This window comes from Saccopteryx leptura, chromosome 4, assembly GCF_036850995.1.
Source record: "Saccopteryx leptura isolate mSacLep1 chromosome 4, mSacLep1_pri_phased_curated, whole genome shotgun sequence".
NCBI lineage: Eukaryota > Metazoa > Chordata > Mammalia > Chiroptera > Emballonuridae > Saccopteryx > Saccopteryx leptura.
In genome coordinates, this window is record NC_089506.1 from 146,908,207 (window position 1) to 146,923,964 (window position 15,758).

At 40.3% G+C, this 15,758-nt stretch overlaps 1 protein-coding gene across 1 annotated transcript in view; it reads left to right on the plus strand.

The window, feature by feature from the left end:
• The window catches only part of ADGRV1 (adhesion G protein-coupled receptor V1), a 697,985-nt gene that overhangs the window by 237,276 nt on the left and 444,951 nt on the right, over nt 1-15,758 (plus strand). Inside the window, exons 59-64 of the mRNA XM_066381830.1 lie at nt 1,540-1,704; nt 4,792-4,906; nt 11,810-11,933; nt 12,862-13,000; nt 13,188-13,373; nt 14,035-14,267. Coding sequence (XP_066237927.1) covers nt 1,540-1,704; nt 4,792-4,906; nt 11,810-11,933; nt 12,862-13,000; nt 13,188-13,373; nt 14,035-14,267 — 962 coding nt within the window. The remainder of the gene's footprint in view (nt 1-1,539; nt 1,705-4,791; nt 4,907-11,809; nt 11,934-12,861; nt 13,001-13,187; nt 13,374-14,034; nt 14,268-15,758) is intronic.

Consider the following 15,758-nt stretch of genomic DNA (forward strand, 5'->3'; position numbering starts at 1 on the left):
TTGATATACATGAAGCACTTCTCACTGGGCTATACACTCAGTAGGTGTCAATTGCTGTTTTTATTGTCACTGGTGTTAGTATTAGCTGTTACCAACCCTTTATAGCTACTTTCCTCTTATATCTTTCTTACTGCCAAAGGCTCCTGATAACATGGAATTTATCTTTTAACTTGTATCTGAGATACACAATATTGGGCACAGAGTGCACGTTCTGTTAGCTTTATTTGATGATACAGATTAGATTCAGCACTGAGAACACTGAAAAAAGATTGTTGACATAAACCTGTCACAATTACTAAGCTGCTCGTGAGGACAATGTGCCAGGTATACTGAAGCAATTTGGAATAGAGGCTCAAGGAAATATGGTTAAAACCCTAGCTAAAGTGTTTGTTATCTATGAAAACAAAAAGGACTTATATGTGCAGTTTTTTTGTCATGAATTTTTTCTTCTCACATATTTAATATTTCTGGCCTCTGAAGAGTGGTATGAATAGCACTGGGTATGGAGTCAAACCTCTCAACTAAATTCCAGGCTCCTCTTCTCCAAATATCTGAATACATAGCTGGCCCTCAGATTTCTGTGAGCCTTCAATAAGTTGAAGTATGTGCAAGAAATGACATATATAGAAACTCAATAAATATCAGTTGGCCCCAAATCTCTACCCTTGACACCAATGCAAAATCTTATGGGAAAACCAAACCAAGATTCAAGTATACATTAGTTAAGTGTCTAGCTATCTTGAAAATGGAAAACATTGTGTTATGTGTTTTATTTCTGTGACAGGTGGATAGGATAAGCTCATTTGGACTTTACTTCACAGAGTCAATATATGTAATTCAGTTTAATCAGGTCTCTTAATAAGGCTATTGTATAGAAGATAAAGAGTATATGTAAATCAATATACTGATTTCCTTCTCTCTCTATGTTGTGATAATAAAATCTCTTTTAAATTTATAGTTACTAAAGTTGGCAAACTGCACATAATTTAGAGGGCAGTTTAAGTCTTTATTATGTAGGGTGTCTGACTGTCATAAAAAGAACCCCAAAATCTTCATCAACAAAATATTTCTTTTTATTATTTCTTCTTCCTGCAAGTGTTTTACATTAGTGTTTCTATTTGGGGTCTTATAGACAGACAACTCTTCTCAACTGGTGTCTTGGGCACCAGACTCTTTCAATCTTCTGACACTGTCCCCTTTTGGATCCTGGGAATCCCCGCAAGTGGAGAAAAAGAATATATGGAGGATTGTGTGAGAAGTTGATGGCCAGACTGTTAGTAACATGTTACTTTTATCTGTCTATTTTTGGTCGGATTTCAGCCACATGGCCCACCTAACGACAGGAGTGGCTAAGAAATACCAGTAGCTGACTGTCTAAAACAGAGGAAGTGAGGTTTGGTGAAGGACCTTTTCTGCCATGTGATTGTAACATAGAGTTCCAAATTTAAAAATTGCAGTCATTATAAATGGCAATAAGCTTCTTTTTCTTTTTCCTACTTCTTTTTTTTAAAACCTTAGTGGAATTTTTATTTCTTTCAGGTAATGGTTGATGAGTCTCTTTTGTCTGATGACCCTGATTCGTATGTGACACTGACAGTTGTCCGGTCCCCAGGAGGAAAAGGAGCTGTCCGACTTCAGTGGATTGTAGATGAGATGGCTAAAGATGATCTCAGTCCTTTGAATGGGACACTTCATTTTGATGAGGTATAGTCAGCATAAGGACTCCTGTAATGTTTCTCTAATTTTTTCTTGCTTCATTTTCTTTTCCATAGTCTTACTTAAGAATTTTTATGATAGTATGCACTATATCTGAACTTTCTTTGAAATTACTTGCACTGTGGGAGAAAATCCCTCTCTCTCTCTCACACACACACACACCCCTAAATGTCTGAAATCAAATATAGTTCAGACATTGCCTCCATCCCACCATCAAAACTACTCTTCTATCCACATTTTCTCTCCTGATTGATGGCAAAATAAATCAACCAAGCCTGTCCATCTGGGTATTCTCCCCATCTAACTCATTCTGTTACTCTTGCATAGATTTGATCACTCAATCTTGCCAGTTTTCCCTTTTAAATACCCTCTCTCACTGCTTCCACTTCTCTGTCATGTCTGTGACAGTGCATGCCTCCATCATCTTTCATTAGGTGGGGTCTTTAACTTATAATCCTATTCCAAATCTTTTCCCTTTTCTGTTTATTACTTGTGTCGCTGATAGGGTTATCATAATTCTCTGAGTTATGTCATGTTATGCCACCTCCTGCTCACAACAGTTCAGGGACTTTCCCTTACCCGCGGAAATGCAAGCACTGTACACAGTACAACAGAGCTTCACGAGGGCTTGCTGGCTGTACCTTCCACCTTGCTTTAGAAGCATGGTTGCATATATCTTTCCTAAATTAATAAAGATGAAATAAGAAGGAAATTAGTTAAAAACCAGAAAAATAGAACTGATGAAAATGTTTTTAGAACCCTCACAAAATAAGAATAGAAAAAAAAGAAATAACCACTAAAAGAGAGATAATATGGTAAATTGTAAGATACATCTTTATGCAAATCTAAGCTAATAATTGTAAAAACCCATATTAAATTGGCTCTGGCAGATATTTAGTAGACATAGAAAGTCTAAACAGATGAATTTTCACAAATCAAAGAGGAATAAAAGTTAAATAAGGGAGTAGAAGCTCCACAGAAGGAATTCAACCAAGTATTTAAAGATCAGGTAATCCCAGTGCTACCTGGTTTATGTCTAGTTTTTAGTAGTCTGCTGACCTTTATTTAGAGCTTCCAGCACCAAGCAGCATAGAAACAAGTATTTATTTCAGTTTTCTGGTGGTTGGTTAAGGAATTAATCAGCGTGCCTTCTGGCACTTCTTTTGCCACTTAACATTCTGCCACCATTCTTGAATGTTGGTTGGTTATTCCAGTGACATTAATGATCTCAAGCCAGATGTTGCAGATGTTTCATCCACGTATTTCTCAGATTCTGATAGATAACGACTCAAGGAACATCTAGGTTTTATGACCTAGCCATGATCTGAAAACTTCTCATCTGGAATGAACAGAATTTAGAAATTACTTTCAAATTCCTATAAAAATTTTCCTCAGTGATAATAAGCAATAATTTCTAGTTACCAGAGTCTCATTGTTAGATCTACTATCCAGATGACTAGAAAGATTTTCTGGTTTTCATCATGACATCCACATCCAAATGTCACATTGTCTGATCTTTTCTCCCAAGGAATAAAACCATCCCTTTCCAGAGTACTACATCAAGAGAGGTCATGCGTAGGTCATTCTGGATTTGACTTGCTCCATCTAGTTTTTCGGTCACAAACCTGGTGTGTTTCCTGCACAAGTGCATAACAGCTTCACTGTTTTTGTACAACCAGCTTTGACATAGACATGTCTCCATTCTAAGGGATGATTTTGTAGCTAAGACATAAAATCAGAGCCTTTAATTAAAAATATGCAGTATATATAAGGGATGGGAGTGATTCATTGCATCCTGTATATTACAGATTTTTCATGAGTACATTTAATAAGACCTGTGGCAGGAAGTATACGTTTTTCTAGAAACTCTGTGTTACAAAGTTCTTTTTTTAAAGTACAGATACTATAAAATAGAAATGAGGAACTATGAAGGACAGCTTGAATCAGAATATTAATCTCAGACAAAAAATACAATTACAGAGCCTGACCAGGCATTGGCGCAGTGGATTGATTATCATCCTAGGATGCAGAGGACACAAGTTTGAAACCACAGGTCTCTGGCTTGAGTGTGGACTCACCAGCTGGAGCACGGAGTCTCTGTTTGGAGCGGAGCAAAGATTGCTGGCTTAAAGCCTGAGGTCATTGGTTAAGCCCAGGATTTCTTGCTTGAGCAAGGGATCATTGGTCAGCTGATACCCCCCCAGTCAAGGCACATATGAGAAAGCAATCAATGAACAACTAAGGCGCTGCAACAAAGAATTGAGGCTTCTCATTTCTCTTCCTTCCTGTCTGTCTGTCCCTATCTGTCCCTCTCTCCGTCTCTCTCTCTCCCTCACCAAAATAAATACAACTACAGAACTAAGATGTACATAAGAAGGAACAAACAGTGGAATTCAAAGTGCTGAAAATTAATCAGTGATAATAAGACAATGGAGTTGTTTTATCAGCATACAGAGAAAATGGTAAAAAGGGTAAAGATAAAAATGATACCTGTCATGGTTATATCTCAAAGTATTAATTTAGTTGTCCTCAACATATTTCCTCTCCTTTATTCCTCCTCTTCCAGCCTTCACTGAAAATTTAACAGATGTTCCAAAAAATTACTGAGCTAAGTGTAAGACAAGAGAGGAAGGGAATAATAGTGAGCACTCCTGAGATCAGCACCTGGGGAAGGAAGGACCAGGAAGCAGGATGAGTAGAGGGCAGAGGGAAAGTGCGCCATGGAAAGACAGCCGGTACCAGTGCGACCTCTGTCTTTTTCATCGTTCTTTGACTATTTAGCTCTCTTTAAGGAATTAGACTTCCAACGATTGAAAATTTTCAGTAAATTTAGAAGTTGTGTCCAATTTCTTTCCTCCTTTTTTGCTGTTAAGAATCTGAATAGCATTCTTAATGCTATGATCAGAGCCAATGTTTATATAGTAATTCTCTTTAGAAGTAACCCAGAATTCTGGAGGACAAAAAGGACATTCTTTTAAAAATGCATATGGATAAAAACATTATCCCACTAATGAGAATTTTCAGAAGTACCGTCAGTCAGTGTGGAGAATTTATTCTTCCTGTCGTTTGATGCAGACCGAGTCGCAGAAGACCATTGCGTTGCACACACTTCAGGACACGGTGCTGGAGGACCGGCACTTCACCATCTGGCTGAGAGCAATTGATGAGGCAGAAATATCTCCTGTGAAAGGTAAGAGAAATTCGTATTTTTTGGAAATTAAAAAGGAGATTCTCAGTAAAATATAACCAAAAAACATAGTACTAAAATAGGTAAAATTAGGTATTTTACTTCCTAAAATGTTTGTTAAAATATAAAGATGCCATTGTCCACCTATGTATTATAGCTCAAGAATTTTTGAAACTAAAATTGGGTTAGTAAGGTCATATGTCAAAGATTTCAAACAATTTAACTGTGTGACTTTTTAAAAATATATTTTTGCAGTGTTTATAAAATAAAGTACGGGAGCTTCCTAAATGATCCATTTAACCAATGGAGACTGGTTAAATATCACGGAATACTACACAACTATTCAAAAGAATTCACAAAAGGCCTTAATTACATTAAAAATTAAGAGCACTTAATTACATGGATAATTGTTATGTTAATAAAGCAGACTTCATAACATGTTCATTGTAATTTCATATTTCTCATAAATATGTTTGAAATTATTTACATGGAATTATTTAAAATTTTTAAATTTTATTTAGAAAGTTAACACTGGGACATTGATCAATAAGAGTACATAAGTTTCAAGTAAACATTTCTATAGCGTTTAACTGTTGATTATGTTGTATACCCATCACCCAAAGTCAGATTATTTTCTGTCACTTTATATTTGTCCCTCCACCCCCTCCTCTATCCCCCTCCCCCACATACTCTTCCCCCTTGGAACCACTTTACTTTTATTCATGTCCATGAGTCTCAAGTTTTATATCCCACCTATGTGTGAAATCATACAGTTCTTAGTTTTTTCTGATTTACTTATTTCACTCGGTATAATGTTCTCAAGGTCCATCCTTGTTGTTGTAAATGATCCAATGTCATCATTTCTTATGGCTGAGTAGTATCCCATTGTATATATGTACCACATCTTCTTTATCCAATCCTCTATCTAGGGACACTTCGGTTGTTTCCATGTCTTGGCCACTGTGAATAATTCCGTGATGAACATGGGGCTGCATGTGTCTTTACGTACCAGTGTTTTTGAGTTATGGGGGTAGATACCCAGTAGAGGGATTGCTGGGTCATATGGTAGTTCTATTCTTAATTTTTGAGGAACGACCATATTTTCTTCCATAATGGTTATACTAATATGCATTTCCACCAGCAGTGAATGAGGGTTCCTATTTCTCCACAGCCTCTCCAACACTTGTTATTACTTGTCTTATTGAAACTGGCCAATTTAACAGGTGTGAGGTAGTATCTCATTGTTGTTTTGATTTGCATCTCTCTAATAGCTGATGCAGATGAGTATCTTTTCATACATCTATTAGCTTTTGGTATGTCCTCTTGGGAGAAGTGTCTGTTCAGGTCCTCTCCTCATTTTACTTTTTTCCATGACAGAAACAGAGAGAGGGACAGACAGGGATAGACAGACAGGAAGGGAGAGAGATAAAAAGCATAAATTCTTTGCCATGGCACTTTTATTTTTCATCAATTGCTTTCTCATATGTGCCTTGACCAGGGGGCCATAGCAGAGCAAGGGACCTCTTGCTCAAGCCAGCGAACTTTGAGTTCAAACCAGTGACCTCACACTTAAGCTAGTGAACCCACGTTCAAGCTGGTGAGCCCGTGCTCAAGCCAGATGAGCCCACTCTTAAACTGGTGACCTCGGGGTTTCAAACTTGGGTACCCTGTGCCTCAGTCCAATGCTCTGTCCACTGCAACACCTGCTGGTCAGGCCTCTCCCCATTTTTAATTTTTTATTTTATTTATTCATTTTTAGAGAGGAGAGAGGGAGGGAGAGAGAGAGAGACAGAGAGGAGAGAGAGACAGAGAGAGAGAGAAGGGGGGAGGAGCTGGAAGCATCAACTCCCATATGTGCCTTGACCAGGCAAGCCAGGGTTTCGAACCGGCAACCTCAGCATTTCCAGGTCGACGCTTTATCCACTGCGCCACCACAGGTCAGGCAGGTCTCTCCCCATTTTTAAATTGGATTGTTTGCTTGTTCGTTGCTGAGCTTTGTGAATTCTTCATATATTTTGGATATTAATTCTATATCAGAGCTCTTGCTTGCAAATATTTTCTCCCATTTAGTTAGCTCCTGTTTATTGTCAGTTTCTTTTGCTGTGCAGAAGCTTTTTAGATTGTTATAGCCCCTTTCATTTATTTTTGCCTTTACTTCCCTTGCCTTTGGGGTCAAATCCATAAATTGTTCTCTATGGCCAAAGTCCACGAGTTTAGTACCTATGTCTTCTTCTATGTACTTTATTGTTTCAGGTCTTATGTTTAGATCTTTGATCCATTTTGAGTTAATTTTAGTACAGGGGGACAAACTGTAGTCCAGTTTCATTCTTTTGCATGTGGCTTTCCAGTTTTCCCAGCACCATTTATTGAAGAGGCTTTCTTTTCTCCATTGTGTGCTTTTGGCTACCTTGTCGAAGATGATTTGTCCATACATATGTTGTTGTTTTTCTGGGCCCTCGATTCTTTGGTCTTTATGTCTGTTTTCCGCCAGTATCATGCTGTTTTGATTATTGTGTCAGTTGTGTTTGTTTAGTGGTTTTTCATACTTCTTTCCCATGTTTCTTCTTTTTATAAGCTGTGTGTTCAGTAGTGGCTGTTTTTGTGGGTGGTTACCATTAGGTTATTAAAAGAAAAATGTTCATATGTACAAGAGTCCTTTGTCATGTGAGTGCTTCTGCACTTCATCCTCCTTTGCGACTGCAGATCTTTATTCTCTCCCCTTTTATGTTATTGTAGTCACAGATTATTCGTATTTTTTATTGTGACCTTGTTGTAGTTTGTTTTGTTCTTTGTATCTGGTCGAATAACCCCCTTGAGGGCGTTATTCTGCAGTAGGTGTTTTCTGGTGATAAATTCCTTCAGCTTCTGTATGTCTATAAAAGTTTTTATTTCTTCTTCATATTTGAAGGATAGCTTTGACGGATATAGTATTCTTGGCTGGTAATTCCTCTCTTTTAGTATTTTGAATATTGGGTCCACTCTCTTCTAGCTTGTATAGTTCTGCTGAGAAGTCTGATGATAATCTAATGGGCTTTCCTGTATATGTTATGTTCTTCTTTTCCCTGGCTGCCTTGAGGATTATTTCTTTGTCATTGATTTTTGACAATTTGATTACAATGTGGCTTGGAGTAGGTCTGTTTGGGTTGCAATAACTTGGCGTTCTGTTTGCTTCTTGGATTTGAGGCTCTAACCTTTTCCAGAGGCTTGGGAAATTCTTATCAATTATTTGTTCAAATAGACTCTCCATTCCCTTCTCCCTCTCTTCTTCTGATATACCCATTATTTTATACTGCTCTTTCTGATGGAGTCTGACAGTTCTTGTGGAAGCTCTCTCAGTTTTTTAAATTCGTGAGTCTCTCTGCTCTTCTCTATGTAGCATCTCTAGTTGCCTGTCTTCAATGTCATTGATTCTTTCCTCTATCTGGCTTGTTCTATTAGCTAAACTTGCTACCTTAGTCTTCAATTAATGTATTGAGTTTTTCATCTCTGCTTTTTTTTTTCATCTCTGCTTTTACAGTTTCAATCTCCTAGGTGAAATACTTTTTTTTAATTAATTTGTTTTCTGAGCTCATTATGTTGCCTCTTGGTGTCTTCTCGCGTCTCGTTGAGTATTTTCAGAACTTCAATTTTGAATTCTTTATTGTTTAACTCCAAGGTTTTCATGTGATTGAGATTTTTTTCTTGAGATATTTCATTTTCTTTCTGAACTACGTCTCTGTCTTGTGTAGCCATGGTATTGGATTTCTTCTTTTTCTTTTTATTTTGTATTTTTCCAAAGTTGGAAATGGGAGGCAGTCAGACAGACTCCCGCATGCACCTGACCAGGATCCACCTGGCATGCCCACCAGGGGGTAATGCTCTGCCCATCTGGGATGTCGCTCTGTTGCAACCAGAGCAATTCTAGTGCCTGAGGCAAAGGCCATAGAGCCAACCTCAGCACCTGGGCCAACTTTGCTCCAGTGGAGCCTTGGCTGCGGGAGGGGAAGAGAGACAGAGAGGAAGGAGAGGGGGAGGGGTGGAGAAGCAGATGGGCACTTCTCCTGTGTGCCCTGGCTGGGAATCGAACCTGGGACTCCTGCACGCCAGGCCGACGCTCTACCACTGAGCCAACCGGCCAGGGACGGATTTCTTCTTCTTAATGACATTTGAGAATGGCATTTGAGAACAGTAACAGAAAAAAAAAACACCTAAAAAAATAATTAAAATTAAATTACAATAAAAAATAAAATTTTAAAAATTATGACAAGAAGAAAAACTGCCGGAAAAAAATCAAAAGCAAACAAAAAAAAATGAAAAACACCTACCAAAATAAAGAATAAAAATATAATAAGTAAAGAAAATGAAATTCAAGAAAAAAAAGTAAAAATGTGTTTAAAAAAATGGAAAAATAAATTTCAGATTTGAGAGGTTTCTTCCAGTAGGTTTTGCTGTATTACAGTTTTTAGCTCTGTGAAGTTCCTGGGCTGTCTGCTGAGATGTTGCTATGGCTATGATGTAGCCAAGGCCGTAGTAGCTTTTAGTAGGTGGGGTGTGTTGTGAGAGCTTTACAGCTTTGGCTCATGGCTTTGGCTTTACAGCTTCAGCTTTCCAGCCTTACTGCTTTAGCAATGGCAATCTCATGCTTCTGGGCACTCCTATCCACATCTGAACAGACCTGGGGACCAGACGTGGAGCACCTCTGTTCTTCAGGGGAGAGAGTGGCTCTGGAGAGCTAGCTGTGGGGTTTGTCTCTGCCACTCTCTGTACCTGAGGTGAGGGAGGCAGGATCTGGGAGGCTGGGGCTGCACTGTAGCTTTCCTGTCTCTGCTGAGTGCGGACTGCAGGCGGACCACAGGACACTGGCTGGGACCCTGCGCTCTGCTGCTTTGGTTTATCTCCCCCTCTGCTCCTCTGTCTCACCGCTCCTCCCGGCAGGAGACCCAGTCACTCTGAGTTCCCTCTCTGTACAGAGTTCAGAGGGGTATAGAGGGGTACAGAGTTCCTTCTCTGTACCCTCAGACAAAATCCAGAGAGCCCAAGCTTCCCTCCTCCCCATAGCCCAAAAGAGAAAAAAAACCCCAGTGTCTCCAGGTTCGTCTCCTCTCCTTTTCAAAGTCCACCATGAGTGTGTGTGTTTGTCTTCCGACCCCCTTTTCACCCCGTCCCACCTTTAGTCCATTCGGGGCAGGGATCTTTCAGGAGTGCCTGCGAGCCCAGCTGGGGTTTCCTTACTGCATTTAGTTGTTCAGTTGGTTGAAATTTCAAGGGGAAAAATCAGGAGTATCTTTTTTTTTTTTCTTTCTGTATTTTTCTGAAGCTGGAAACGGGGAGAGACAGTCAGACAGACTCCCGCATGCGCCCAACCGGGATCCACCCGGAACGCCCACCAGGGGCGAACCTCTGCCCACCAGGGGGCGATGCTCTGCCCCTCCGGGGCGTTGCTCTGCCACGACCAGAGCCGCTCTAGCGCCTGGGGCCGAGGCCAAGGAGCTATCCCCAGCGCCCGGGCCATCTTTGCTCCAATGGAGCCTTGGCTGCGGGAGGGGAAGAGAGAGACAGAGAGGAAGGAGGGGGGCGGTGGAGAAGCAAATGGGCGCTTCTCCTATGTGCCCTGGCCAGGAATCGAACCTGGGTCCCCTGCACGCCAGGCCGACGCTCTACCGCTGAGCCAACCGGCCAGGGCCTCAGGAGTATCTTGCACACCACCATTACTCTGACATCATCTACAGGGAATGTTAATAATGTTTTTTGGTTGCCTATGTTTTTTAGACATATTTGCCCTGATCACGTTACTTCTATAATAAAATATTATTTTAAAACTGCATATCATTATGTCGATTCCAGCCAATCTATACCTGTTTTCATCGAAAAGTAATTATGTAGAAAGCTTGATATTTCAGAAACAGACATCATATTTCTTACTTGCTTATGATCCATATTAAAGTTTGTTTCTTGAATATGGAGAGGAGGATTAATGGTTCTAAATGGTTTCATTGTATTACAAGCAATGGGCCAGCAAGTTTGATATGAAAGTTTAGTTACTTGTCCTTTTTTGCCATTAAGAACTCCGTCCTTGGCCTAACCTGTGGTGACGCAGTGGATAAAGCGCCGACCTGGAAATGCTGAGGTCGCCGATTCAAAACCCTGGGCTTGCCTGGTCAAGGCACATATGGGAGTTGATGCTTCCAGCTCCTCCCCCCTGTCTCTCTCTTCTCTCTCTCTCTCTCTCTCTCTCCTCTCTAAAATGAATAAATAAAATAAAAATTAAAAAAAAACAAAAACAAAAAAAAACTCCGTCCTCTGCAAGGGTCCGTAGCCAAAAAAGCTTAATTGTGTGGTCAAGGACAGTCTCAAAAATGGTAGAGTATTACTGTTTGTGCCTTGGATCAGTGTGCTTCTAGAAAGAATTTTCTTCAAGTTACTGCTAAATTATAATATAAATACCAAATTACTTAATATATTTTTGTGTCTATTTCAGTAGGACTATTTCACACATTTTTATAAATGCTAAAAAGCAGATAATAGTTAGAAAATAAAAAATAAAAAAGTAACTTCAAGAATTTTTGCCTTTGTCACATAGCTAATAGATGTAGCCAGATGGCTAATCACAGTGAGTTGCAAAGTAGTTACTATAGAATTGAATTGATGCAAATTGTAGAAGACTACTTGTTTATCATGCGATTGGAATTATTGCCCATTTTCATTAAAATGTTGATCTTGCGCAAGTTATTTGCTCAGTCTCTTCAGTGCCTCAATATACTCAATTGTCTTCATTGGTAAAATTAGGATGATATTAGTTTCTAACTGAAATGATTACCAGGAGGATTAACTCCTACGATTAGTATATGTAAAGCACTTAGAACATTACAGGCATATACTAAGTGGATACATGGTTTGCTACTTGTATGTATGTCATCTTCAATTTAGGTAGTGCATCAATAATCATTCGAGGAGATAAGGGAGCTTCAGGAGCAGTTGGGATAGCGCCATCCTCCAGGCATGTCTTCATTGGGGAACCCTCAGCAAAATATAACGGGACAGCTGTCATCAGGTAATGGCGTCATCGTTTTTCTTTGCCTTGAGTAGGGGTTTTGAGGTTTTGTGTAAATAATTAGCATTTTTATTCTTTAAATACATTGTTCTCCACACATACATATACTTTAAGCATTGTTATTTTATATGTTAGTAACATTCTGTGAAGGGTAAAGCACAGTTTGGGTAAAAATTGAAGACATATTCTGACCTATGTTAACATTAGATCTTGAGGTTTCTGACTCTCTTGGGTGATTTGCAGAAGCCGTCCGTGGAAAGCACATTGAGTTGATATCAGACCTATGCTTTGACTCCACCTGTCACTGACCATGTAAAATAAGAGCATCACTTCAACTCTGTGAGCTTGTGTGTATTAGTTACCAAGTCATTCCTTAGAAAATTACCCAAATCAAGCATTTTATGATTCTAAGTGGTCTAAACTTAGGGCCTGTTATATAACTATGGGATGGTCATAAGCGACTTTGTTTATTGCAGACCTTTTCATGAGGAGCGGGAGAGCAACTAACAGTGAAGTAGCTGAATTTGAATTAAAACTTTACCTTTTTGATAGTTTTTTCATTAGCATTGCCTGTGTGAAGTGTTTCCTCTTTACAGAACTTTGTTAATCTATTGACATTTTGTACTTTGTGTATGAAGTGAAAAATCTATCAATTACTCTTTTTTATTCCTTTAAACCTTCCACTTTAAGTGTCCGACTTTTGCCAGCATTCTTGTCAAGCAGACTTATCTGAGTTCAGTCCTCTGACTGTTATTCTCTTCGAATTATAAGACTTTCTTTTGGTTTACAATTGATAGATAAGGTTATTTAAGTGTATCTCCATGTTTTAAAAATAAATGGAAATTGTTTATTGTTGATGGACATGACAAATACCTAGGAAAAGTTTCTTCAATGAAAATGCATTGAATAAACATGCGCGTTGTTACAGCCTTGTCCGTGGCCCAGCAGCTTGGGAGGAGGTCACAGTGTACTGGAGGATATTCCCCCCATCCATGGGGACATTTGCTGAAACATCAGGAAAACTGACACTGAGAGAAGGACAGTCTGCCGCGGTTGTAGTGATCCAGGTATTAATGTTACTGGTTTCTGTCCTGCCCTTTGCTGTGTGTGTGTGTGTGTGTGTGTGTGTGTGTGGTTGGTGGGTGGGGTAGTGGGAGATGGTTAATCTCCCAGATTTGTTGTTGTTGCTTTTGTGATATTTTTCTTTAAATAGTATAGATTGCACCGCCAATGGTCCTCTTTGTCCTTCTGTAGGCTCTGAATGATGACATTCCTGAGGAAAAGTGTTTCTATGAGTTCCAGCTCACTGGGGTCAGTGAGGGGGGAATGCTGAGGGAAGCCAGTAGCACTGCCAATATCACAGTGGTGGCCAGTGACTCTCCATACGGTCGCTTCACCTTCCCACAGGAGCAGCTTCGAGTGTCAGAAGAAGTACAAAGGGTAGAGTGTGAAATGCTTGAAATCTGAAATTTCATTTTTGCTATTTATTATTTATTTACTTGTATTTTTTTGAAGTGAGAAGCAGGGGTGGGGGGCAGACAGACTCCCACATGTGCCCGACCGGGATCCACCCGGCACGCCCACCAGGGGGCGATGCTCTGCCCATCTGGGGCATTGCTCTGTTGCAACCAGAGCCATTCTAGCACCTGAGGCAGAGGCCACAGAGCCATCCCCAGCGCCCGGGCCGACTTTGCTCCAATGGAGCCTTGGCTGAGGGAGGGGAAGAGAGAGACAGAGAGGAAGGAGAGGGGGAGGGGTGGAGAAGCAGATGGGCACTTCTCCTGTGGACCCTGACTGGGAATCGAACCCGGGACTCCTGCACGCCAGGCCAACGCTCTACTGCTGAGCCAACCGGCCAGGCCCATTTTTGCTTTTTATATTGTAGTTTTCTTTAAAATGTGCTTTTATGTTCTGATTCCAAAGTTTTCACAAACTGATTAATTTGCTGCTAATGTTATTGTAACATATTGTTTGTATACCTTTATAAATTTATATGTAATTTCAGCATAATCCCAGTAAATAGAATTAGAGACAATAAAAGTTAAGTCTTACCTGATAGATTAATCTTTCAAGTCCGATGAGAAACCTCTTCTCACCATAGGTGAAGGTCACAGTCATCCGTTCGGGTGGGTCTTTCCGCCCTGTGCGGCTCTGGTACGAGACCGTGAGTGGGACAGCCGAGGCTGGCGTGGATTTTGTTCCTGCACGGGGGGAGCTCCTCTTTGAGCCACAGGAGATGGTGAAAAGCATGCAGATTGAAATACTTGATGATAGCCTTCCTGAAGGCCCAGAGGAATTTTCTTTAGTAATCACAAAAGTGGAACTCCTCGGAAGGTAAAGTAAAAAAGAAAAGTAGAAAAAGAAAACAAAACAGAAAGAAAGAAAAAGTGAGTGCTAGGTTGTGGAGAGATTAATACAGAGCTGGAGAATAGTTCTTTCCCTTCTCTTGCATAGATTTAGGTGACTTTAGAACAGTGTGTGGTAGGAAGTTATGACAAAGACTGTTAACTCTGCATTGTCCTAAAATACAGTTTCCCCCCCGAAAGATGAAGGAATCTGCTTCCGTGTTGTGCAGTCACTCTGGGCAGCCAGAAACCTTAGCATGGTACAGGCGGGAGGAATTTGGTGAGGAAGTGTGGGAACTATCCCCTGGGTCAGAACCAGCTGGCCTGGGGGAGCTTGCATCTGCTTGTGTCTGTCTCCTGACCTGTGGAGGGGCTAGAGTCAGAGATCCATGCTTGGAATCAAGGTTGTCTTTTCCCTGCGTGAATGAGGTAGATGCTTGCCCAATAGCAGTGGTAAAGGGGGCAAAATAAATTGGAATCAAGGATGGTCAGTCATTAATGTGCATCATGTTTCTGTGGAAGATCAGAGTGAAGCCTGTGGAGCCCCTCTCATTCTCTGATTTAGTGGGAGTGACTTCATTAACACGGTGGGAAGCCCCTCTAGCATGCTGATTTACCCACAGGTTTGAGCAGCCTAACTTTCAACTACAATAATGTTTATGCATTCATATAAGTTCTAAAGGAAGTTTTCTAGTGCTTGAAAATGTTTTTGTATTTGTTACATAAATGCCATGCTTTACAAGCTTTTTGAAGGTAAAATACTTCACTAAGTGGCTTAAGTGGAGTGTTTATCATTCCAGGTGGAAAAACCAATGTTGTGGGCTTGCCTGTACTTCAGACCTGAAATTTCCCAGAGATGATACTGTGTCAGTGCTGGGAATGAATTTGCACTTATATTAAATGTGTTAATATTTAAGCTGGTCACTGACTTCTTAAATAGGTGAAATTTGGTAAAAATAGCTCATAAAATGTGAGATCACATCAGTGTTATGACATAGTAGGAACCAAAATATTTGCCTTTTCTGTACTACCTTTATTTATTTATTTATTTATTTATTTATTTATTTATTTATATAGTGAGAGAGACAGAGACAGGCAGAGGGACAGATAAGGACAGGCAGACAGGAAAGGAGAGAGATGAGAAGCATCAATTCTTTGTTGTGGCACCTTAGTTGTTCATTGATTGCTTTCTCATATGTGCCTTGATGGGGGGGGGGGGCTACAGTAGACTGAGTGACCTTGAGCTTCAAGCCAGTAACCTTTGTGCTCAAGCCATTGACCATGGGTCACGTCTGTGATCCCATGCTCAAGCCAGCGACCCCATGCTCAAGCTGGTGAGCCTGCGCTCAAGCCGATGAGCCCACACTTAAGCCGACAACCTTGGAGTTTTGAACCTGAGTCCTCTGTGTCCAGGCTGAAGTTCCTTCCACTGCGCCACTGCCTGGTCAGGCTATTTATTTTGAGAGAGAGAGAAAGAAAG